The 26,449-nt window shown below is 35.6% G+C and overlaps 1 protein-coding gene across 1 annotated transcript in view; it reads left to right on the top strand.

Moving 5' to 3' along the window:
* Positions 1-23,957, top strand: part of LOC6044966 (serine-rich adhesin for platelets) — a 153,878-nt gene extending 129,921 nt beyond the window's left edge. Inside the window, exons 2-8 of the mRNA XM_038258718.1 lie at positions 5,860-6,006; positions 12,569-12,712; positions 12,775-12,891; positions 12,954-13,078; positions 13,170-13,291; positions 17,639-17,779; positions 20,230-23,957. Of these exons, the coding sequence (XP_038114646.1) occupies positions 5,860-6,006; positions 12,569-12,712; positions 12,775-12,891; positions 12,954-13,078; positions 13,170-13,291; positions 17,639-17,779; positions 20,230-22,230 (2,797 nt within the window). The 3' untranslated portion in view covers positions 22,231-23,957. The remainder of the gene's footprint in view (positions 1-5,859; positions 6,007-12,568; positions 12,713-12,774; positions 12,892-12,953; positions 13,079-13,169; positions 13,292-17,638; positions 17,780-20,229) is intronic.
* The last annotated feature ends 2,492 nt before the right edge of the window (positions 23,958-26,449 follow it).

Raw genomic sequence — 26,449 nt, 5'->3', positions numbered from 1 at the left:
TGATCTCTCAAAAAAAGGTCCATTTAACTGAAAACAGTACAAAATATTACGAATTGATTAAAAAGTTGAAACATTATTCTGAAACAAGTTTGCTTGAAATCTCTTTTTGACAAAAATTCACAAAATCCCGATTTTTCGCGAGTTTTTAAGAAATAAAAAGCAGTATATGCAACAATATGTAAAAAAAAGATATTTTGCAACAAGTTGCTTACAACATTTTTTTTTTAATTAAAAGGTTACCCGAGCAGACGGAAATAACTAGGGAATAACATTTTTTGATATTTGATAATACTTAGCCAATAACATTTTATGTTATTTATAACAAGATTTGTTATTCGTCGGTATTTTTTTTTTTTTGTTATTAAATAGTTATTGTAATAACAGACTAACAACATTTTTAGCTATTCTTCGAACAAATCTTTGTTATTATTTTTTGTTATTTTAACAACTAATCCGATCATCCCAATAACAGTTGGCGGTATTCTTCCATAACAAAAAATGTTACTCCCAAGTTGTTTTGGCAATCAACCGATATGAGACCTATAACAAATTTTGCTATGATAACATAAACTGTTATTAAACTATTATGCAAAAATGGATTTTGCAAGAATATTCCAAAACACTTTCTGTTATTTTAACAGTATTTGTTATTGAAATGGCATGAATTTAGTTATTACCGTATGTTCGGGTAGTGGTTTATGCACAAGCCCTTACAGACGATGAAAATAGGCTAATACAAATTTTATTAAAAGTTTTTGTCAAAATCGGCCCGTAAAGTCAGTCATTTTTCAAAAATTGGCAGCAATAACTATTACGGAATGTTTTATACATTACTACCGTCATGATGCTACCAAAAATTTGCTAAATATCAATTAATTTCATTTTTTTTCTAAATATTTTTGTCTTTTTCCGATCTGTCGTACATTAAAAATGTGTTTAAAAGAATCAACCTTCATTTTTTTTTTTAATTTAGACTTACATTTCAAAAAGGCGTTATATTGAATGTTTAGTTCTTTTGAAATGTTAGTTTTAATTTAAAATAAAACTAAAAATATTGAGTGCATAATTGGCAAAGGGAGCGCGTGGTCGTAAAAAAAATATTCGGAGTGAAAAGTGATTTTTTTTTTTTGTGTGTGCCTTTTGTTTCGCATTTTTGTCGTGAATTGTGCGCTGCGAGGAGAAAATTACCCTCCGAAAATGCAGCGTTATCAGTGCATAATTGGCAAAGGGAGCGCGTGGTCGTAAAAAAATATTCGGAGTGAAAAGTGATTTTTTTGTGTGTGCCTTTTGTTTCGCATTTTTGTCGTGAATTGTGCGCTGCGAGGAGAAGATTACCCTCCGAAAATGCAGCGTCATCAGTACATAATTGGCAAAGGGAGCGCGTGGTCGTAAAAAATATTCCGAGTGAAAAGTGATTTTTTTTTTGTGTGTGCCTTTTGTTTCGCATTTTTGTCGTGAATTGTGCGCTGCGAGGAGAAGATTACCCTCCAAAAATGCAGCGTTATCAGTGCATAATTGGCAAAGGGAGCGCGTGGTCGTAAAAAAATATTCGGAGTGAAAAGTGATTTTTTTTTTGTGTGTGCCTTTTGTTTCGCATTTTTGTCGTGAATTGTGCGCTGCGAGGAGAAGATTACCCTCCGAAAATGCAGCGTCATCAGTGCATAATTGGCAAAGGGAGCGCGTGGTCGTAAAAAATATTCGGAGTGAAAAGTGATTTGTTTTGTGTGTGCCTTTTGTTTCGCATTTTTGTCGTGAATTGTGCGCTGCGAGGAGAAAATTACCCTCCGAAAATGCAGCGTTATCAGTGCATAATTGGCAAAGGGAGCGCGTGGTCGTAAAAAATATTCGGAGTGAAAAGTGATTTTTTTGTGTGTGCCTTTTGTTTCGCATTTTTGTCGTGAATTGTGCGCTGCGAGGAGAAGATTACCCTCCGAAAATGCAGCGTCATCAGTGCATAATTGGCAAAGGGAGCGCGTGGTCGTAAAAAATATTCGGAGTGAAAAGTGATTTGTTTTGTGTGTGCCTTTTGTTTCGCATTTTTGTCGTGAATTGTGCGCTGCGAGGAGAAGATTACCCTCCGAAAATGCAGCGTCATCAGTGCATAATTGGCAAAGGGAGCGCGTGGTCGTAAGAAATATTCGGAGTGAAAAGTGATTTTTTTTTGTGTGTGCCTTTTGTTTCGCATTTTTGTCGTGAATTGTGCGCTGCGAGGAGAAGATTACCCTCCGAAAATGCAGCGTCATCAGTGCATAATTGGCAAAGGGAGCGCGTGGTCGTAAAAAATATTCGGAGTGAAAAGTGATTTTTTTTTTGTGTGTGCCTTTTGTTTCGCATTTTTGTCGTGAATTGTGCGCTGCGAGGAGAAGATTACCCTCCGAAAATGCAGCGTCATCAGTGCATAATTGGCAAAGGGAGCGCGTGGTCGTAAAAAATATTCGGAGTGAAAAGTGATTTTTTTTTGTGTGTGCCTTTTGTTTCGCATTTTTGTCGTGAATTGTGCGCTGCGAGGAGAAGATTACCCTCCGAAAATGCAGCGTCATCAGTGCATAATTGGCAAAGGGAGCGCGTGGTCGTAAGAAATATTCGGAGTGAAAAGTGATTTTTTTTTGTGTGTGCCTTTTGTTTCGCATTTTTGTCGTGAATTGTGCGCTGCGAGGAGAAGATTACCCTCCGAAAATGCAGCGTCATCAGTGCATAATTGGCAAAGGGAGCGCGTGGTCGTAAAAAAATATTCGGAGTGAAAAGTGATTTTTTTTTTGTGTGTGCCTTTTGTTTCGCATTTTTGTCGTGAATTGTGCGCTGCGAGGAGAAGATTACCCTCCGAAAATGCAGCGTCATCAGTACATAATTGGCAAAGGGAGCGCGTGGTCGTAAAAATATTCGGAGTGAAAAGTGATTTGTTTTGTGTGTGCCTTTTGTTTCGCATTTTGTCGTGAATTGTGCGCTGCGAGAAAATTACCCTCCGAAAATGCAGCGTCATCAGAGCATAATTGGCAAAGGGAGCGCGTGGTCGTAATAAAAAATATTCGGAGTGAAAAGTGATTTTTTTGTGTGTGCCTTTTGTTTCGCATTTTTGTCGTGAATTGTGATATAGTTTTCGATAAAAACGATCTAAGTTCGTTAGGTTTATCGCGCAGCAAAATTATTTTGATTCATTAAGAACGTCGTGTGGTGCGCGAGTCTTTTTGTGTTGAAAAGACCTTCCCATAGCTCCGTAGCTCGGAGGGCTCGACGTCGGTTGTTTGTGTGTTAAGCCCTCTCCATAGCATCGTAGCTCGAGAGGCAACGAAAATCAATACCTTATCTAGCTAACAGAAAGAAGATCGGAAGGCACTTGATGATTGAGTTCGTCGCGTCTATTCCGTTGCAAATTCATGAACTAAATGATTATATAATTAAAAATCAGACTACGCTATCATTGCAGCATTGCGTTTAACACCTCATTTTATAAATAAATATTATTTGGTTTTATCTTTCCACAGCCGGCTGTCTAAGATTAAACCATTTCATTTAAAATTTAACAACAGTTAAACGGGAAATGTCTCATCCGCAGCAACCGATTGTTTGCCTTGAGAATAAAATATAATACCTTTCAACAAACACTATGATTTTGGGTCGCATCATCATCTTCTATGATGAATCCTGACCAAACACCCTATCCTACTAACCAATTTTCAGGTTCCTGGCGCTTGTGGGGTGTAAGCACAGAGTAAATCAGCTGCCCTAGTAGCAACCTGCGCTAACTAACATTCCCGTCCCTAAAAATCGAGATCTACAAACTGACATGGCGGGCGCCGTTGGTGGCCAATGACTGTTACCTATTCGCAACTGATCTAGCTTTAGCAATCATGGTGTTTTATCTTTTCAGCGCATTCATACATGCTGTTGATAAGGGAAACACCACTAGATCGTCGAAGCCTATAATCAGTAGTGCTGAAAGGATATTACGGTTCTGTTCAGCAACGGAGGGGCAACCATGGGTGATCTCTCATGCTCATGCTCATGCTCAAAATAAAACTAAAAATATTGTTTTCAAAAATATTGGAAAATTTCACGAATGTTTCATATCTTAAATCGGACCATTACTTGCTGAGATATCAACACTAGAAAATGGTGGGTTATTGGGTGAGACTTAGAAAACATTAATTTTCCTGTTTTCAAATCTTTGCATGGCAATAACTCAGCAACTAAGGGTCGTATAAACAAAGTTCAAAAAAATAAAATAAAGAGAATTTTCTCAGCTTTTCAGACAACAATTTGAAAAAAAAACTACCTAAAAATGGCTATAACATGAAAACCGTGCACTTTAATAAAATTTCACTTTGGTACTTTTTGATTGAAAATACAATTTTAAATCGAAGATGAAGTTGAAAAATTTTGGCGACCAATATTTCGTTAAAAATATTGAGTATTGATTCAAAAAAATATAACTAGATTAAAGACATTTTGCTCATTCTGGAAGTTTCAAAAAGGTAGTGTTTTTTTTGCAAATCAAGTTTTAGTGACAAAAAGTGAAATCAAAAATCACAAAAAAAATTTACCGTGTATCTTTTTTTTCAGTGTAGTCCGTATCCATACCTACAACTTTGCCTAAGACACCAAATCGATCAAAACATTTCTTCACAAGATGCAGATTTTTGAATTTTCACACATCATTTTTGTATGGACAGCTGCCAAATTTGTGTGGAAAATTATATGGACAAATTAATTATACAAAATGGCTTCTTTGAGCATACCGAAGGCACCACAAAAGTTTCAGCCGGAATAAAAAATTCAAAATTAGTTTAAAAAAAAGATTTCGTAGAGAATTGATTTTTTATAAACATTAAAATTTTTCGCAATATTTTTTGCCCCCTGATTTTCAAAGAAAAATTTGAAGAGTATGTTTTGACGTCTTTGATATAATTTTTTGACCATCGAAAATAAACAAAAAAAATAAAAATGTTTTTTAATGACTCAATAATCTTAAAATTGATTTTAAAAACCCAAAATCAGCACTTAGTTAACGTTGGAGCTATCTCATACATACGGTTCCAATGTTGTAGGCGGGCTTAATTTTAGACTCCTAACTTTCAGCCTTCGTTTACTTTTACAGTACTTTGCCTAAGCCTAACATTTCGTCTATTTTAGTACCAAGCGAGCACATTTCTCCCAAAGCATCCCGAGCGAATTCCTGCTAACTCAAGCGTCATAAACCGATTTAATGGTGCACTTTTTGAAATTTTAAAGGCTCTCGACAAAATTTCCACCCAACTCAACACCCACCAGCCACCAGTTGACGTGGAGGCGTCTTGTGAAAAACTTTTCCTTCGCTGGCTGCTTCTCCGGCCATCTGCCATTAAGCATTTTCCATTAAAATGTGTAATTATTTTTGAAAATATATAGAAAAAGGCAAAAAAAAACTTTCCCCGTTTTTCGCTCACACTCGAGGCAGCAACTTTGACTTTGAGCACATACTTTTAGAGATAGTAGGTATGGCTTCGTCCTCGTCCTCGTCTTCCTGGTTCGAACGAATAGAAGAGGGCGAATCCTTTCGACTGTTGATTGTGATGGCACTCGACAGCGATGCTGACGATCTCATCATTACGACGATGTGATGTGGGTGGTGGCGACAAAGTTGTCTTGCGTTGTGTAGGGCTTCGGAAAAGTTGGGAGAGGGAAAGCAGATGGAAATTCACTTTTTTTTACTTCTTCATTTTTTCGTATGATGGAAAACTGCTTCGACGGCGCGAATGTCAAATCGAAGTGATTAAAGTGATTCGTTGAAAATGTTGCCCGGATTAAATCTCGAGCGAGCAACGCCCTCTAGCAACACTGTTTTTTTAATCTCTTTGTGTTTTTTCTCTTACTTTTTTGCAGTACACTGGTCCCGTGGAAGCTGTTCCGGCAGGAGCTGTCCCAGGTGCACCCAATCTCCTCCGGGCTGGAAGCGATGGCGCTCAAAACCACCATAGACTTAACGTGCAATGATTATATATCAAATTTTGAATTTGATGTGTTTACTAGGTGAGTAACCGAGCACTAGTTTTGCTGAAATTGTTTTAGAAGTATTTTTAAATGTTTTTTTTTTTTTTAATATATAAAACAAATTCCGGTTAAATCTTGTTCTCAAATGATTATTGTTTGTAGAAAAAGTGATTATTATTGAATATTTGAAAATTCTACTCATATAACCGTGGAAGCAAGTAATATAATCACTAAAACTCATTTTGGAGAAAACCTTTTTTTGAGGAGAAAATACTATACAAAAATGATTTTATTTGAGAGCAATTCTCTACCAAAACCGGAAATGGATTTTATTTGTATTTTTTGATTTGGCTCAAACTTTGTGGGGGCCTTCCCTATACCCAAATATGCTATTTTACCCATACAAGTCTCCATACAATTTTGGCAGCTGTCCATACAAAAATGGTATGTAAATATTCAAACAGCTGTAACTTTTGAGTGAATTTTTTGATCAATTTGGTGTCTTCGGCAAAGTTGTAGGTATTGTTGAGGACTTTTGAGAAAAAATAGGTACACGGAAAAAAATTTGAGGATTTTTTATCAACTTTTTTACTAAAACTCAATTTCCCAAAATACGTATTTTTGATTTTCGAGATTTTTGATATGTTTTAGGGGACAAAATCCGCAACTTTTGAGCCATAGAGAAACATGGTCAAAAAATCTGCCGCCGAGTTATGAATTTTTGAAAAAATAGTGATTTTTGGAAAAAATCGAAGTTTCATGCAAAAACAAGTTTGACATTATTTTTTAATGCAAAATTGAATTTGCAATCGAAAAGTACTTTACATATTTTTTGATAAAGGGCTCCGTTTTCTAGATATAGCCACCGAAAGTTTGATTTTAGCGAAATATTTGCAGTTTTTCAATTTTTAAAAATAGTGACCATGAGTGACCATTTCTAAAAATATTTTTTTTTAAAGTCCAGAAAATTTACTATAAAATTGTCTAAGAGACATTGAAGATTGGACCTCTGGTTGCTGAGATACAGCGGCTTAAAGAAAAAGAAACACGAAAATTGAAGTTTTCTAAGTCTCACCCAAACAGCCCACCATTTTCTAATGACGATATCTCAGCAATTAATGGTCCGATTTTCAATGTTAATACATGAAACAATCGTGAAATTTTCCGATCTCTTCGAAAAAAATATTTTTAAAAATCAAGACTAACATTTTAAAAGGGCCAAACATTGAATATTACGCCCATTTAAAATAGCATATTTATTCATAGGGAAGGCCCCCACAAAGTTTGAGTCAAATCAAAAAATACAAAAAATAAAAATGGTCGAAATCGGCCGATTTCGTAGAGAGTTGCTCTTGAATGAAAATTATCCACGATAGGGGGGGGGGTGGTTTGAGAGATTTACAGAAAAGTTTCCACGTGGTTTGTGGATGGTCCCTTATGGAGATGGCCGGATTAGTTCTCGAAATAACCATGGATAAAAACAACATGTGGTCTAAGTTCCGTGAGCTTAATATGGGTGTTTAAAAAATTAGGCTTCCAATCAAAACCTAATATTTTATCACAACTTTTTTTTATTACAGAGATGGGTATAATTCCGGTATTCGAGTTTCATTTATCGATATCTCTTAAAATTCCAAAAAAAAACCTTTAAAAATAACAAAAATAGTTTTAAAAATTCAGTCATTTTTCATAACTCAACTGTAAACATTTTTGTCACATGTCATTTTATGGGAAACTAATAGTAGTTTATGCAACAAGTTGCAAAAAGAGGATTTTTTCAGCACGAGTCGTACATTTATCCAACGAGGTTCACCGAGTTGGATAAATACGAAGAGTGCTGAAAAAATCAAGTTTTGCAACGAGTTCCATACAACTTTTTTTGCAATTCCAAAAAACACACACTGAGTGAAATTTTATGTCAAATTTTCATGTATTTTGTCAATAAATCGTTTAAGTCAAAAAAATGTCGAAAAGTGTCGAAACAAGTGCTGAAAAGTTCAACTTTTCAGCACCCATTTCAGTGCTGAAAAGTAGAACTTTTCAGCATTTATTATGAAAAGTGTTGCTATTCGATTCTGTTATTTTTGGTACAGAAAAGTAGGCTATTTCGTCGTACAAGAATGACAGGAAATGTAAGTAGTTTCACGACGGAATTGCAAAAATATATTTTTTGCAATTCCGTCGTAACACTACTTACATTTCCTGTCATTCTTGTACGACGAAATAGCCTACTTTTCTGTACCAAAAATAACAGAATCGAATAGCAACACTTTTCATAATAAATGCTGAAAAGTTCTACTTTTCAGCACTGAAATGGGTGCTGAAAAGTTGAACTTTTCAGCAATTGTTTCGAAAAGTAACACTTTTCAACATTTTTTTGATTTAAACGATTTATTGACAAAATACATTAAATTTCGACCTAATATTTCACTCAATGGGTGTTTTTCGAAATTGCAAAAAATGTTGTATGGAACTCGTTGCAAAACTTGATTTTTTCAGCACTCTTCGTATTTATCCAACTCGGTGAACCTCGTTGGATAAATGTACGACTCGTGCTGAAAAAATCCTCTTTTTGCAACTTGTTGCATAAACTACTATTTCCACGGCGTGTTTTCTGGGCAACCTTAAGGAGAAAAAATAGTCATCACTGCTTTCAAAAGTGTCTTAAAGGAAATTTTCTCAGCTTTCCAGTGCTTCTAAGAGCGAAATGTTTCATCGGGAAATTTGTTCGATATCTCTATTTTAAGTTTTTTTCTTTTAAAATCCTTGTTCATTTATTGGAAACTTTTAAATAACAGTCCAGGAAACTTGTCAAATGATGTGTTTCATGTGTATTTTACTGACCAAAATGTGCAAAATAAGACAAGAAACAACTTTGTAGAAGGTTGCAAACCGCTATACTTTTTGAAAATTAAGTTTTAACCGAATTTATGAAAATGTGGAATTTATGAAAATGTGGAATTTATTCAAATAATAAAATAATAAAACCGTATTGAAATATTATTTTTACGAGAACAAATAGATTATTACATAACTGTTGTGAACAAATAACACCGGTCTGCTCTGATTCAGCTTGGAATCATTTGATACAACCGAAATTTCTACAGGTTTGAGATTCATAAGGTATTACAAGATTTTTATGAATAAATATCATATTTCCTTAATCAAACACTAACTAGTTGCATGGATACAAAACATGTTTTAAACTCGAAATTATACTGCAAATTACTGTTGCTAGCTTTAGGAAAAATACTTTTTATTAGTATGAAATGATTGTTTCCGTTTTTTTTGTATTAAATGATTAAGGAATTAGTAATATTTTAGAAGTTTATAAGACTCTCATCTTCAATCTCATCTTAAAAAAATTAGATGTCTTGATTTTTGTTCAAATAGTTTGGAAAGAAAGTTTCTGTTAGATTTTTTTTGTTAAAATACTATTTAATTTTTGTTAAAAAAAAATGTTTGTGACGGTGTTTTCTTGCTACTTTTAAGTGCATTTTCTACAGAAAACATTTTATAAAATTTCATCTTTATTTTATACTCATGAAAATATGACTTTTGAAGCTTGCTACAGTAATATGTAGTACATTTTCGATATCAAATCATATTTGTATTTATGTTCCTGGTTAATGTTTGCTTAAGAAAATATCAAATTTATTCATTAAAATTAAATAATACCATTAACAATCACAAACCTGCCAAAGTTTCGGTTGAACAAGCTAAATCAGAGTAGACACGTGATATTTGTACACAAAAAATATTTAATTATCAAATAATTCTTGTAAAAAATACATTTTTACACTGTTTTATGATTTTAATTTCTGAATAAATCCCATATATTCAAAAACTTAGACAAAACATAATTTTCAAAATGTTTAGCGGTTTGCAACCTTCTACAAAGTTGTTTCTTGTCTTACTCATCAAAATGTGCAAACAATTTGATGAGTAAATGACGCATGAAACATATCATTTGATAAGTTTTTTGAACTGTAAGTATAAAGTTTCCAATAAATAATATAGGAATTTAAAACCAAAAAACTTAAAATAGAGATATCTCAGAAATTTCCCGATGGAACATTTCGCTATTAGAAGCATTGGAAATCTGAGAAAATTTCCTATAAGACACATTTGAAAGTGGCGATGACTATTTTTTCCTCATAAGGTTGTTCTAGAAAACACGCCGTGATTTCGAATCTGCAATAACCGAGAAGGGTGTTTTTTTTTCATTTAGAAGAAAATATTTCATTTTAAAATTTCGTGTTTTTATTTTATTTTATGCAGGATTATTCATTAGAGTGTAACAATGTTCTACAAAACTGTGAAGCAGACAATTACAATTTGCTTGTATCCATCAGAAATTATCACGATTTAACGAAAACAGAACATTTTATTTACAAAAACAAATCCAAATTTTATGTTTTTAATTTTCCAAAATTTGGGCTATCGATTTTGTTTTTATTTTACAATTTGCCTTAAACTTTGTAAAGACCTAAGACCAAAGAAGCCTTTTTTCATCATTGGTTTGTCCATACAAGTTTCCATACATATTTAACATCTGTCCAAAGGTAGTAGTGTCGATACAAAAATGGTGTCCATCTTGAGCAGGAAACTTCTGTTGAAATTGGTGTACTCGGCAAAGTTGTAAGTAAGGGCAATTTGGGAAGAATAGTTACTACCCATTTCGCATAAACATTATTTTTAGTAGTCATTTTTTATGTGTTTAAGAGGACAATGACAACAACTCTTGGGCAAGCGAGGGCAAATAAATATTTTGCAGAATCAACTTTTGTTTAGATCATGATTCAGGAAAAAATCATATAATTTTTAGATGCAAAATCGGATTTGAAATCAAAAGTACTAAACATAATAAAGTTAATAAAGTGCATCGTTTTCGTGGTAAATCTACCCAAGTTTTGAATTTTGGGAAAATTAAGTATTTTTTCACCAGAGAGAATTTCTTATAAATTTTCTTCTTATTTTATTTCATTTATCTTTAAAAAAAACTGCATAGTTGCACATCTTTCTTTGATCTGTAGCTCCAGAATTCAAAATTTATAAAAAGCCTAGAAAATACAATGTTTTCTTGAGAATTGTTAATTTTTGCCAGCAGTTTTTTTTTGCAATAATTTTTATTTTTTAGGTTCTGATGCTCTGATTTTTTGGGATGCGCGGCAGATGGTCGAAAGACATAAGGGCGAATGGACAAAAGGTCGAATGCTAAAAGGTCGAAAGACATCAAGTCGAATGGACAAAAGTCGAAAGAGGACAAAAGGTCGAATTTGAGAAGATTTCCATTCTTTCAAACATGAGCGGTTCTTCCAAAAAAAAGTTCGACTTTTTTTTTTGTCTTAAATTTATTCATATTCTTGGCCGTCAATTTTTTGTTTGTGAGTTTTTCCATTCTTTAAATCATGAGCAGTTCTTTGAAAAAGAAGTTTGACTTCCAAAATATTTTAAAGGGTTATTTTTATTTTTTTAAAACAACCTTTTCTTGTTTGTCGTAATATTTGTGTAAGTTTTTTCATTCTTTTAAACATGATCAGCGCTTTGAAAAAAAGTTTGACCACTAAAATATTCAGGAAGTTTATTTTTATTTAAAAAAAAACTACCTTTTCTTGATTGTCAAAATATTTTTGTGATTTTTTCTAAACATGAGTTCGACAAAAGTTCGACTTCTTAAAACTCTTCTTATCGTTTTCAAAAACTACCTTTTTGGAAAAATTCTTCAATTTGATGTTTTTTTTTTTTTCAATGTGGGATTCAAATGATGGAGAATCTATCAAATATTTCGAAAATAACAGTATTTTTTGATATTCTCCGTTATCACAAAATTACGTATTTTCCATTTCCGGCGGCATGGTATTGAGATATTGTTCATTGAGAAATATGACAGACACCTGAACTCATTTTCAACCACTGATCTAGAGATTTACTTGAAGTAAAAGATTGCGAATAATATTTTCAAAAAATGATTTGGATATCTGTAGTTTTTAAAACAACTTCGGTAATCGATCATTAAATAATCGGAACTTTACATAATTGACTTTGGACTATACTTTTTGATTGATTTTGAAAAGTTATCAGTTAGTAGAACATTAAAAACTTCTTTTTAAATTCATTTTTTTACTTTAGGCTGGTACAAATTTTATTTAAAGTTTTTGTCCCCCCCCCCCCTTCAATGTTGGCCCGAAAAATCAGGGGGCAAAAAATATTTTTTCAAAAAACTTCAATATTTTAATGAAAATTTAAGTGCAATTAGTTAAAATCAATTTAAAATGAATTCACCTGCGTTTAGAATCATTTTTGCATGTTTGGGTTGATGTAAAAATCTTTTGAGTTTTTGAAAATTTTCGATGTCTACTATCGCTAAAGTTTTTTTTCGCTAAAATTTTTGTTTTCGTCAAATTTTACATTTTTTGAAAACTTTTATTGCAAAACAATTGAACTAGTATAAAATACTACAGTAAATTAAATTTTAAGTTTTTGGAACCCCGTGATCTCGACCAGGGCCGAGGAACAAAAAATAATAAATTTGTGTTTACCTTAAGAAAACTGATTTAAACTATAATCTAAATATCTTTCTTCTCCTCTTTCCATCCAGGCTGTTTCAACCGTGGAATACGTTGCTGAGAAATTGGCAAATCCTAGCTGTGACGCACCCGGGCTACGTCGCCTTCCTAACGTACGACGAAGTCAAGGCACGCTTACAAAAGTATATCAATAAGGCTGGTAGTTATGTTTTCAGGTGAGTTCTATTGAACCTACTAGGTGATTTTTGACCCTTAACAATTTTCCCTATCCACTCAGATTATCCTGCACACGGTTAGGCCAGTGGGCGATAGGTTACGTAACGGCGGAGGGCGAAATCCTCCAAACAATCCCCCAAAACAAGTCATTATGTCAAGCTTTACTAGATGGTCATAGGTAAGTTTCTGAAGAGTATCTAATCTAAACTAAGCTCACCACCAAAAACTCTCAACCAACAGGGAAGGATTCTACCTGTTTCCGGACGGGAAGCCCCACAACCCGGATCTGTCGTTTGCCGTGCAGAGTCCCCTCGAGGACCACATCACGGTGACGCAGGAGCAGTACGAGCTGTACTGTGAGATGGGTAGGTGTAATGACTGTTTCCCTCAGCTGGTAATAGATTGGAAATTGCTAATAAAAATGTATTGTGTCTTTTTTTTTTTTTATTTCCACAGGGAGCACGTTCCAGCTGTGCAAGATCTGCGCCGAGAACGACAAGGACATCCGGATCGAACCGTGCGGCCACCTGCTGTGTACGCCGTGCCTCACGGCGTGGCAGGTCGACTCCGAGGGACAGGTTTGTTGGAATTGATATTTATTGTATCTGAAGGTCTTTGTTTCTTTTTTCAAATATCGGCTAATCATTTATCGTCCAACGATAACTAAAGTAAATTTTTAATTGATTGCTTTGATCTTTTAAGAATTAAATATAAATTCAATAACAAGTCCTGTAAAAATAGTTGATTTCGTTCTTAAAAAATCATGGCCATAAAATAATTACATTTCCAAAACTCAGGCTCAAAATTGAACAGATCTTATTACACGGCGTGTTTTCTAGAACAACCTTATGAGGAAAAAATAGTCATCGCCACTTTCAAATGTGTCTTATAGGAAATTTTCTCAGCTTTCCAATGCTTCTAAAAGCGAAATGTTTCATCGGGAAATTTCTGAGATATCTCTATTTTAAGTTTTTTGGTTTTAAATTCCTTTATTATTTATTGGAAACTTTATACATACAGTTCAGAAAACTTATCAAATGATATGTTTCATGCGTCATTTACTCATCAAGTTGTTTGCACTTTTTGATGAGTAAGACAAGAAACAACTTTGTAGAAGGTTGCAAACCGCTAAACATTTTGAAAATTATGTTTTGTCTAAGTTTTTGAATATATGGGATTTATTCAGAAATTAAAATCATAAAACAGTGTAAAAATGTATTTTTTACAAGAATTATTTGATAATTAAATATTTTTTGTGCACAAATATCACGTGTCTACTCTGATTTAGCTTGTTCAACCGAAACTTTGGCAGGTTTGTGATTGTTAATGGTATTATTGAATTTTAATGAATAAATTTGATATTTTCTTAAGCAAACATTAACCAGGAATTTAAATACAAATATGATTTGATATCGAAAATGTACTACATATTACTGTAGCAAGCTTCAAAAGTTATTTTCATGAGTATAAAATAAAGATGAAATTTTATAAAATGTTTTCTGTAGAAAATGCACTTTAAAGTAGCAATAAAACTCGAGTCTTCCAATTCAGAATTCTGAAAACACCGTCGCAAACATTTTTTTTTAACAAAAATAAATAGTATTTTAACAAAAAATATCTAACAGAAACTTTCTTTCCAAACTATTTGAACAAAAATCAAGACATATAATTTTTTTAAGATGAGATTGAAGATGAGAGTCTTATAAACTTCTAAAATATTACTAATTCCTTAATCATTTAATAAAAAAAAACAGAAACAATCATTTCATACTAATAAAAAGTATTTTTCCTAAAGCTAGCAACAGTAATTTGCAGTATAATTTCGAGTTTAAAACATGTTTTGTATCCATGCAACTAGTTAGTGTTTGATTAAGGAAATATGATATTTATTCATAAAAATCTTGTAATACCTTATCAATCTCAAACCTGTAGAATTTTCGGTTGTATCAGATGATTCCAAGCTGAATCAGAGCAGACCGGTGTTATTTGTTCACAAAAGTTATGTAATAATCTATTTGTTCTCGTAAAAATAATATTTTAATACGGTTTTATTATTTTATTATTATTTGAATAAATTCCACATTTTCATAAATTCGATTAAAACTTAATTTTCAAAATGTATAGCGGTTTGCAACCTTTTACAAAGTTGTTTCTTGTCTTATTTTGCACATTTTGGTCAGTAAAATACACATGAAACACATCATTTGACAAGTTTCCTGGACTGTTATTTAAAAGTTTCCAATAAATGATCAAGGATTTTAAAAGAAAAAAAATTAAAATAGAGATATCTCACAAATTTCCCGATGAAACATTTCGCTCTTAGAAGCATTGGAAAGCTGAGAAAATTTCCTTTAAGACACTTTTGAAAGCAGTGATGACTATTTTTTCTCCTTAAGGTTGCCTAGAAAACACGCCGTGTAAAAAACATTGAAACGTGATTTTTCAAATCAATTTATATGAAAATTTTCCATATCCTAATTTGCTATGAATTTTTGTATTGTTAAATATGGCCAGAACTATGGGAAAATTTTGACCAATTTTATCGAGAACATTATTTTGGCCATGAAATGTGGTCGTTGTATATATACTTTAATAAAAGTTTAAAGTTTGGAAGTTGATGTTTTACCCGAGCAGATGGAAATTACTTGGGAGTAACATTTTTTGATATTTGAAAATACTAGGCCAACAACAGTTTATGTTGTTTATAACAGGATTTGTTTTCCGTCGTTATGAATTTTTTGTTAGGCCATTGCAAATATTTTACAAAGTTTATGTCGCCCCCCCCCCCCACCCCCCTTCAAAATCGATCCGAAAAATCTGGGGCCAATTTTTTTTCTCAAAACCCTTCAAAATTTTAAAGGAAATAGAAGTCTTACCAACTGAAAACCATTAGAAATACATTTTCCTGTATTTAAAATCATATTAAGCATGTCTGGGATCGATAAAAAAAATCAAAAAAAAAGTTTTTTTTTTTCGGCGAAAAAAAAATCTCTTCAATACTTGAATGTTTTGAAAAAAAAAGATTGCAAAACAACTGGACAGGTGTAAAATGCATTTTTAAACACTTTTTAGTTCAAATGTTAAGACCATTGGTTGTTATTTCTAGTATTTCTAGTTCTACTTTTCAACACTGAAATGTGTGCTGAAAAGTTGAACTTTTCAACACTATTATTGAAAAGTAACATTTTTAAATATTTTTTTTTGTTTTTAGCGGTGAATTTACTAAACACATGAATGTTTGACATCAAATTCCATTCAAGAAGCGTTTTTCGGAATTGCAAAAAATGTTGTAAGCAACTCGTTGCAAAACTTGATTTTTTCAGCACTCGTCGTATTTATCCAACTCGGTAAACCTCGTTGGATAAATGTACAACTCGTGCTGAAAAAATCTTCTTTTAGCAACTTGTTGCATAAACTACTATTGTCATATTTAATGTTTATAACTTCAAACAGTTGTTTCTTGAATACTTTTAAACAAATTCTTCTCGAACAACCCTTTTTTGAAAATTTAATTATATCAACTTAGTTTTCATTTAATTTGGTCAAGTTAAACAAAAATGGTGAATATCTTATTTTCAAATGATATAACAAAAAAATCGTTCGAAAAGGTTGTCAAAATTTAATAGGTAATATTCATTCCAGACAAACAGACAAACTGATTAGTTCAATATGAACAGTAGATTGAAATAAATAAAATCAAATAAGGTTCTCTAATTTTTTTTTGTATGATTTCAAAACATTGCATTGGTGCCAAAAAGGTAGGAAAATGTATACCTCCGTTTGTATTTGCGGAATTCCCGGGAAATTGACAAATTTTCGAGAAAATTATTTTCCGGGAATTCCAGGGATTTTTTTCCCGGGTCGAGAAATTGGACGCTCTAATACCAATTCAATTTTCTTCTCATGTGATCATAATATGCAAAATCATGAAAAATCTCAATTTGCTTTGGCAAGAAAGGGATTTTTTTCTCAAATAAAATAACACCAATTAAATTTTTGAAAGCTAACCTTAATTGTAGTAGTTTATTTTAACAAGTTTAGATCTATTTCCAGATGCTTCAGAAATTAATATTATCAAAAATGAATCTTATGTTAAGTTTCTTTATCTATTATTTTTTCAGAATAAAAAAAAAGGAATTAAAAAAAAGTTAAGAAAATGTAAACTTCTGCTTGGATATTGGGAATTCCCGGGAAATTAACAAAATTCCCGGGAAACGGAAAATATTTTTTTACGGGAAATCCCGGACGGGAAATTGGATGCTCTAATAATCATATTTTGCTTATTTGGGCTTGTTTATAAATATTTTGAACTATTATGAAATTACAATGTTTGGAACGGAAAAAAAGAATTTCTCACAAAAATATTGTTTTGTCAATACTTAGAAATTATGGAAACATATGACTGCAAAACAACTGGACAGGTGTATAATGCCTTAAACAAAACTTGTTTCATTCAAATGTTGAAACCGTGGCCTGTAACTTATTTTTTAAAGTTTTTTGTTATTTCCGTCTGCTCGGGTACGCAAAATTGGGTTTTGCAACAATATTCCATAACACTATTTATTATTTTAACAGTATTTGTTGTTGAAATAGCATGAATTTTGTTATTACCGTCTGCCCGGGATTCTTATTGTACTTTATTAACATGTGTAGTGCGTTATTGCATTACAATGTATTAAAACATAACAAGCATAAAAGCGGCTAGGCCTACTGCGTTAAGTTTGACGCAGAGACGATTTGTTAAATTCGATTGAATTTAGGCTTTTTTTTTCTCGAATGCCAAAGACACTTTTTGACGTAGTTGTAGTGTAACAAATCATTTAGAAAAAAAAAAGAAGAATATCAAATAGAGGCAAATTTCCCCAGCACTCTTTTCAAAATAAATTACAATCTTTGAACTCTGTCTCTTCCAATCTCACCACCAGGGTTGCCCCTTCTGCAGGGCGGAAATCAAGGGCACCGAGCAGATCGTGGTGGACGCGTTCGACCCGCGGCGGCAGCACTCCCGGAATTCGGCCAACGGGCGCCAACATCTGCAGAACGACGACCACGACGACGACATTGAGGTACTTTGAGAGTGAGAGACAGAGACAGCGAGTGCAACCCCCCCACATCTCATGGCTTGCTCGCAACAACAACATCAAATATCAAGCAGAAAAAAAAATTCAAACAAATCCGCTTCATCCCACCAACACCACCACCACCCCCCAGCATCACACAATACTCTTTGCCTGCCACCACCACAACAACAAAAAAACAATCAAATTTATCAACTCCTGCATCTATGCAATCGCAACGCAATGTGTTTTGTATTTCGCATTTTTCTACTCTCTCTCTCTCTCTCCGCCTAAAAGTAGACCGTTTGGTGCACACCATTGCAACGATTTGTAACATTTTTAGTGTCATGTTTAGTTAGCTGCCCCAACTTTCATTGGTTTCGTGTTCTGTGTCCCGCCAAAACAAAACAAAACAAAAAAAAACGCATATTTCCATTCGATTTAACTTCATAATTGTTGATGTTGTTTTTTTATTATTATCCTCCTCCGTAATTCCATTCATTGGTTGAACAAAAACACAATAGATGAATGCATTTTATCAGTAGCTTTTTGTCTGTTTCTCTCTGATGATTTTGTATAAAAAAAAACATTTATAGTTATGTTTAGCGTCAAATTGTATTATGTTAGTGTGCGCGAGCTGTGTGCCAGTGTATGTGTGCTTGTTTCATACATTTTTTTTAAATAATTAAGCGCCCCCGCTAGGTAGTGATTGTAAGCAATTATTTATTGTCGGCTTTGAAATTTGATACAGATTCCACGCACGCGAAACAATAGAAAAGGCCATTTTGTGACAATGATCCAATGTCCGCTTGATATGATTGTTTGCAAAACCCCGTTTAGTTTTTACGAGTTGCCAAATTATCTGTGACAAAAAAGAAAATATTTGAACTTATAGCAGGTCTCTAGCTACAGAATAAAAAGAGGCTAATTTGCGAACAAAAAAAAAACACACTGAATTATAGATGAGCAAAATATAACAAAAAATGTTAGACTTTAATAATGTAGCGAAAAATTTAAACCATGTGATTGTCGATAAGAGTGCGCGTATGAGTCGAAAGTTTGAAGAGAATGTTTATTTTTTTAATCACGATTAGTCGTAAATCTAGCGTAAAAATAAAAAAATAAAAAGAAATAGGTCGTTTCTACTGTTCATAAGCATCATATTCATATTATTTTTCATATGAAAACTCAGTAGCCAGAAAAAAGGATAATTATTGTACACTATATTCTTCTCACCGTCATCGTCATTGCATAGCTCCCAATTCGAAATACGAAAGACTTGATACCCCTTCCCCAACAATCACATACACACATTTAGTTTACATTAGAGCAATCCATAACCGTAAGATATTTATTTCTGTATTACAAGCAAGCAGTTTTATAGATATTCGCCCTGCTACTAGTATTAGTAACGGATAGTGGAAACAGCAAACAAAAAAAAAATTACAAACAATTTACAGCCCTTTTCAAATACATCGAATAAAATCCCAAATTTGTTGGTTTATTTCCTCGAAAGTCACAAATTTTCCAACAGATGGCAGCACTGCGACGCGCTCGAATCGCACAAAAGTTTGCGCGCAAGTTAAACACACCGCCATCTGGATGTCACGTTCGCTTTCATGATTGCCAATGCATGTTTGTGGTACCCTGCATGAATACATTTTTAAGTTTTTACCCCTAATTTATTTAAAAATCAAGGTCAGATTACCCCAACCTTAATTTCCGACAAATTGAAACCTACTGCCCTGCCTTTTTCCTCAGTTTGCAAATCATCCCACCAGAGCCCAGCCTACACGGTCTTATGATTCTCCCTAATCCCACCCCTGCTCACCGAGCAGCACCGTCATCCTTCATCCGGTCTGAGAACCTCACCCGAAAGCCCAAACCCTAACCCAAACCACCGAAGAAAAAAAACTGAAGAAACGACCTCCAGTCTAATCCGCCCCGTTGCGCGCCTACATGTATGTAATAATTTGTGAGCCCGTCCCAACAAAAAAAAAAACAAACGAAACGAGCACAGTCATATAATATTCGATTTGCCTACAGTCGGGCGCGCTCGCCCGCGCTCTCACAAAAAATAACAACTTTTGATTTATGTGGCCCTGCGTCGTCGGCCTCTCATCCTGGGAACCGTACAAATGTGGTGTGTTGTGGAGTTAAACATCGCTAGCGCTACATGTCGCAACTAGTCGTGCACGTTTTGTCCGTTTGTCTGTGTCCTTTGGTGTGTGCTCGTTTGTGTTCTTTAGGCTAGATTTATTCAGTGTTGTTTGTTTCGGCATGTGTGAATGTTTTTTTTGTCGTTTCAGCTTGCTCACTTCATTGCCATAACCAAAACTCTGTAGCGTGAACACGCAGCTTCAAACTCTGGTGGCAGTCGCGTAAACCAAAACAAAATGTGTCTTTTTTTTCTTTTTCTTCACCCACCCGGACACGTGCTTCCCATGTTCACCCCCTAGGATGACTTTAATATCGCCACATCGTCACTCCATGCGCTCAGCAATAGTATGACACTGGCACGTAATGAAGCAAAGCAAAGCCCGCACTCGTCGCCGCGGTTGCCCCGGCGTGCACCGAATCCGAGCGCACCGGTGCTAACCAGTAGTAACGATACTTATTCAGGCGGCCCCTCGTCGTTGCAGTCCAGCGGCAGCACCTGCAGCAGTATCAGCGGTTCCACCAGCTCCAGTTCCTCCACGGCGTCCTCGGTGTCAGCGTCAGCGCCATCAGCGGCGGCCGGTACCAGCGGATCTAGCCAGCAACAGATGGCAGCAGCAGCAGCAGCATCGCTAGTGACAAGTCCGGCGGCGATAGCGGCGGCTGCGGCCGCTTCTGCACCGCCCTCAATCGCCACGGTATCGCACACGGTGAACGGGAACGTGGCCACGCACACCAACATCTCACTCACCACTATCGGCAGCACGGCCAATCATGTGTGCACGGCTGGTGGTGCTTCCGGGAGCCAAGCCAACAACCTTGTCAAGTGTAATAAGTCCTCGTCCTCGTCTCTCCTATCGCAGACACAAACCCCGGGAAGTGGTGGCGCCAGCAGTAGCAGCAGTTCGACGCCAACCCAGCAAAATCGACTCAGCGCTCCGGCTAGCTCATCGGCGGTGACACCTAGCGGAGGAGTCCCCAGCGGTTATGTTCTCTACAAGGCGCTCAACAAAGCTCTGTCCTCGGACAGTCCATCGTCGAGTTCGCTGGAATCCATCTACCATCAGCAGCACCATCACTTGATGCGGCAAAACACAAGCACGCCACCACCTTTACCCCCTCGGAAGTCCTCACCCGGGATCCTAACCTCAACTTCCTCTAGTGACGCTAGTCGCCACAAGGTGGCCACACCACGCACCCAACAAACGTCAACGTCCGCATCGGGAGGTCAGCTGCAGGCGTCACGCAGTCAAAACCAAAACCAAATCAACTCCGCCTCTAGTCTGTGCAACCTGTCCAACCAGGTGGCCACCAGTCTGAACCTGAGCCGTAGCTCGGAGAATATCTCGAGTAGCGCGAACAACGTTCCCAGAAACAAAGCTCCTCCCGTTCCCAAGCACCAAAACCTCGACCCGAACACCCTCTCCAGCTGTCCCTGCCAAACTCCCGCCAAACCACCCGACCTGAAGCCACTTCCCGAACCAGACCTGGACAAAGTCATCGTCGGACCCGCCGAAACCATCGTCGGTATCATCGATACGCGACCCCTCGAGGCCCGACAGCCCATCATCCTCAAGGTGGACGACAAAGTCGACCAGAATCTAGTCCTGACCAGCGCCAGCAACGTCTACCAGTTCAAACCGACCTCCCTCAACGGGATCCTCTCGAACGAAGTGACCGCCATATTTCAACCCATCATCCACCAGGCGCCACCACCTCCCCAACATCACCACACCCCCAAGCAACCCCAACCCCAGCCCAGACACCAACACCAGCAGCAATCCTCCACCCCCTCCAGCCAAGCCTCGAACCAACACCAGCGGCACCAGTCCCTCCCGGCCAACAACGCCGCCCTGAACGCCAAAGCCCCCTCCAAATCCATCACCACGTCCCAGCTGTCGGCAGCCCTGTCCTCCATCACCACCACCCGATCCGCCACCAACCCACTCCTCTACGAAAACGTCAACCTCACCACCCTCAAAGAGTGCAACGGAGCAGGCGGCGGCGGCGGCGGCGGCGCCACCAGCAGTACCAACAACAACCACCTGAACAGCAGCGCCGTCGCGGCAGCAATGGCCGCCTCGAGCAGTGCGGCTAGCAGCAGTGCCGCCAACAACAACCACACGAACGTGCCGTACGAGAACATCAACCTGGAGTACATCGCGCGGCTCATGCAGGAAGGCTACTCCAAGGAGAACGTCATCACGGCGCTCGGCATTTCGCGCAACAACATCGAGATGGCGTGCGACATCCTGCACGAGTTTGTCACGAAGAGCGGTGGAGGTGGGGGCGGCCTCGGGTGAACGGACGGAACACACGGAACCACATAGACTGGGAGGTGAGGGGGCGGAACGGATAGCGTCTAGATTATTTATTTAACAAAAACAAAAAGAAGTACAGTACTGTGACGAACGCGAGGGGGAGGGAGAGGAGAGGTTAGATTTTCAAGATGGCTGCCACAGCCGAGCACGCGTGTTTTGTAGTGTGAAGAATAAAACAATCATCATAGCAATAAACGGAACATGTATCTTTTTTCAGTGTTTTCTCTGTAAATATAGCGAAAATTTTGGAAGCTAAGCACCGAATCCAGCCCTGCCGCTGACAGTGCACGATCAAGGAGGCGTGAACGCTAGAGGTGAGCAACTGTCAAGCGCAGGGTTGGCATCACCTCGTGAAATAAAATCAACACACAGAAGGAAAAAAAACACACACGACTCTTGAAGTGAAGCTTTATTTAGTTCCTTACTAGAAGGTAAATGAATAAATTATACATTATAACTGTATAGAATCTATATAGACAAATGGAAACTGAACTAATCAACCTTATTTTTTGTGTATTACTTTTTTTTAAGTTGATTTTGTTGGATAAAAGGTACACAATTCTAAAAATCTTCTAATCATCGAAGTCAATTGAAAGTAGTTCTCCGTTGATTGCGCACCTTTGAATTTACAACAGTTACAGCAAAACGATACCGGTTAGTGATTCAGGTTAATTTAGTTGTTAGATTATTATTTTAATTAACCAATTTTAGTTAGTCTAAATTTTTGCCTTACCCTTGGTTCAAAAAATTAAATCGATAAACTTGTCAAACAAGTACAGATTTCCTCCTTTTCAAACGTACTGCAAGCAATAGTAATCGAAAAATACACTGAAAAAAATGTTTCACACTTTATTTTCCCGTGCACTGAACAAACTTAGCAAAACTAAAAAAAAAAAAGATGTTAAGTAGAAGAGCAAAGTTGTAAATACTCAAAGTAAAACCAAATCACAAAATGAACATGATCTGATCAAAAATAAAACAAAACAAAGAATTCACAAAACAACTCGTTGCAAACACGATAGCACTATTTATCGAGCGCGAAATACATGGAAGATCACAAATGTTAAAAAATTAAAAACAATGCGACAAGAATTGCGCAAAAGAGTCACCGCACACCTTCTCCAGCACTTTCAGATGTATTTTTGTACTCTTCCACGCCACAACAAGAAGTGAACAAAACAAATCGAGTTAGTGAACCAATAGTGAACGATTTATCCTGTCGAATTATACCAGTGTTTACCACCACCAACATCAACAAACATCATCAACACCATCGGATTCAGATCATCAAGCCAGGCACCAAAGTATACTACGATGAGAAAAGGAAAAACATCAAGCAATTCTGGAATGGGACGCCTACTTCTCCTACTACGGCTACTGTTTGTTTCCGGAAAAAAAGTTTGTCTCTCCTTTGCTCTCAATCACACAGTAAACAAACCGAATTTTTGAAATCAGAACACTAGAAATGCACCCAACTTTAAACAACAACAACAAAAACAGCAACATAATCACCAAAATGGAAGAAAATATGTGAATTAAAAACCCTATTTCAACTCCCGCATAAACAGAACCAGTTGTACTACCTAACTACCTACAAATCACGTTACATAAACACACAAACACACATTAAGAATTATTCCAACTGATTAGCGTTTGAAGGTAACAAAAAATGGAACAAGAAAAAAACTCAAAAAACAACAAAACCAAAACAGATAACACACAAAGAATCAAGTTTGCAACCGGAAATTCAAAACAAAATGAAAACAAATCATTGTAAGTTAAGAAGAAAAAAAAGGTATTGATATATGAAAATATTTGAAAAGTGAATTAAATAAAATGATGAAAAATAACAGGATTTTCTTGAGGTGTCATATCACAGGTCCTTTCTACTCTAAGCGGTGGCTTAGAGGGAACATTTCTGTTTAATTTGATATAAACCAAAAGTTATTCCTATTCCTTTTACAAGCGTTTTACAAAAATATGTCCAACGTCTATTCTAGTCAGACGAGAAGGCACTGGAGCAAACGCAATTTCTATTTTCGGCAGAGTTCTTTTTTCTATCAGCGCACTTTGGTGGCTGCCAAGTGCAGCCAACGTCATTTGTGCAGATAAAAAGTAGTATTTCCATTGAAAGTCTCCTGGCATCACCGGCTCTCATTGACATGTTGTGCTAGTGGTGTGGTGTTAAAATAGAGCAATTCTCTGAGATGCTATTTTGCATAATAAGTTTGTCCATATAACTTTCCATGCAAATTTGGCAGCAAATGATATATGAAACATAAAAAAACTGTATCTTTTGAAGGGAGTTTTTGATCGATTTGGTGTCTTCGGCAAAGTTGTAGGTATGGATAAGGACTACACTGAAAAAATGATACACGGTAAATTTTTTTGGTTATTTTCAATTTCACTTTTTGTCACTAAAACTTGATTTGCAAAAAACCTCTTTTTTTATTTTTTTGTATCCCAACTTTTTAGAAATTTCCAGAATGTGCAAAAAATCTTTGACCGAGTTATGAATGTTTTAATCAATAGTGTTTTTTTTTAAATCGAAATATTGGTCACAAACTGGGTGATGAATAGAGAGAATGCGTAACGTGATTTTCGAATGATCCCACTTTGTTTACATCTAAAAGGAGGAGGCTGTTCAAGCACAAGCATGACTTACTTCTTACTGGTAAATGAGCTGTTTGATAATCATGTATGTATGTGTTTTATTTTGTCAAGTTTTTGACATTTTTTGCTGGAAAATTGTGTGTGTTTTCAAATTTCGATCGGTTAGAAGATGCTTTTTTATGGGTGACGAAGTCCTGCGGCGAGAGTGTCATCCTGCGATGTCGCAGATAAATTCCCTGGCTGAATTGGGAATGCAGCTCTTCCTGGCCCAGCGAAAAACATCGCTAATTCTAGCAAAGCTAATCCAACAAACTGATTTAATCTAATCTAATCTAATCGAACACAAGCGCAGCCAGTCCAAAAAAAAAACTGATCCAACAAACTGAGAAGATTTTCACTTAACCAGTAGGATTTCAACCGGAATCAAACAGTTAAGACAGCTTCTAGTTGGTTACAACCGCATCGACTCCATAAACAATTTTCATTCATAATTTTAAAAAAATAAGATTCCGTCTTCAACTTTCGTAAAAGTTCTTGAGTTAAACTTCAGTTCCTCAAAAGCCACAAATTTTTCAAGCCACAAATTTTTCATTCCAGCAAAAAAAAACATTTTTTAATGATCGATAACAATACTTTCTACTTTTGGAAAACAGTAAATTGGTTCCACTTTGACAGTTCAAAATTGAGGCCGTTTTGCGAACCACAATTCAGCACCCAGGTCACAAATATATGTATTTTTTAAATCGAATTCGCAATCAATAAGAAGTTCAGTGAAATTTTCAAAAGTGCACCGTTTTCAAGTTATGGCAATTTTTTGTTTTTATATAGTCGCAGTTATTCATATTTTTTTCAATTCGTGCCCATGTTTGCCAACTCTTGAAAAAAAATAATTTTTAAAAGCAGGGAAAATTCTCTATATTTTGCTTGTTTGAACTTTGTTGATACGATCCTTAGTTGCTAAGATATTGCGATGCAAAAATTTAAAAATAGGAAAATTGATGTTGTCTAAGTCTCACTCAAACAACCCATTATTTTCTAATGTCGATATCTCAGCAACTAATGGTCCGATTTTCAATGTTGAAATATGAAACATTCGTGAAATTTTCCGAAATTTTTGACATCAATATTTTCAGTTTTTTTAAAATCAAGACTAACATTCCAAAAGGGCCAAACATTCCATATTACGTCCTTTTGAAATGTTAGTCTTGATTTAGGAAAATTTGCGACTAATATTTCGATTTTTGGAAGAAAATCACTCTTGATTCAAAAATTTATAGCTCGATCAAAGATTTTTTGCATATTCTGGAAATGTTTTAAAAGTTGGGTCCTCTAAAACATATCAAAAAATAAAAATAGTGTTTTTTTGCAAACCAAGTTTTAGTGACAAAAAGTGAAATTAAAAATTAACAAAAAAATATACCGCGTATCATTTTTTATTTTTCAGTGTAGTCCTTATCCATACTAACAACTTTGCCGAAGATACTAAATCGATCAAAAAATTAATTAAGAAATACAGATTTTTAAATTTTCTTATATCATTTTTGTATGGAAAACTGTCAAATTTGTATGGGAAGTTATTTGGACAAAC

The sequence above is a fragment of the Culex quinquefasciatus genome, chromosome 3 (assembly GCF_015732765.1).
Source record: "Culex quinquefasciatus strain JHB chromosome 3, VPISU_Cqui_1.0_pri_paternal, whole genome shotgun sequence".
NCBI classification, from domain to species: Eukaryota; Metazoa; Arthropoda; class Insecta; order Diptera; family Culicidae; genus Culex; species Culex quinquefasciatus.
Note: the sequence above shows the minus strand (reverse complement) of the source record. Positions and strands in the feature narration are given on the sequence as shown.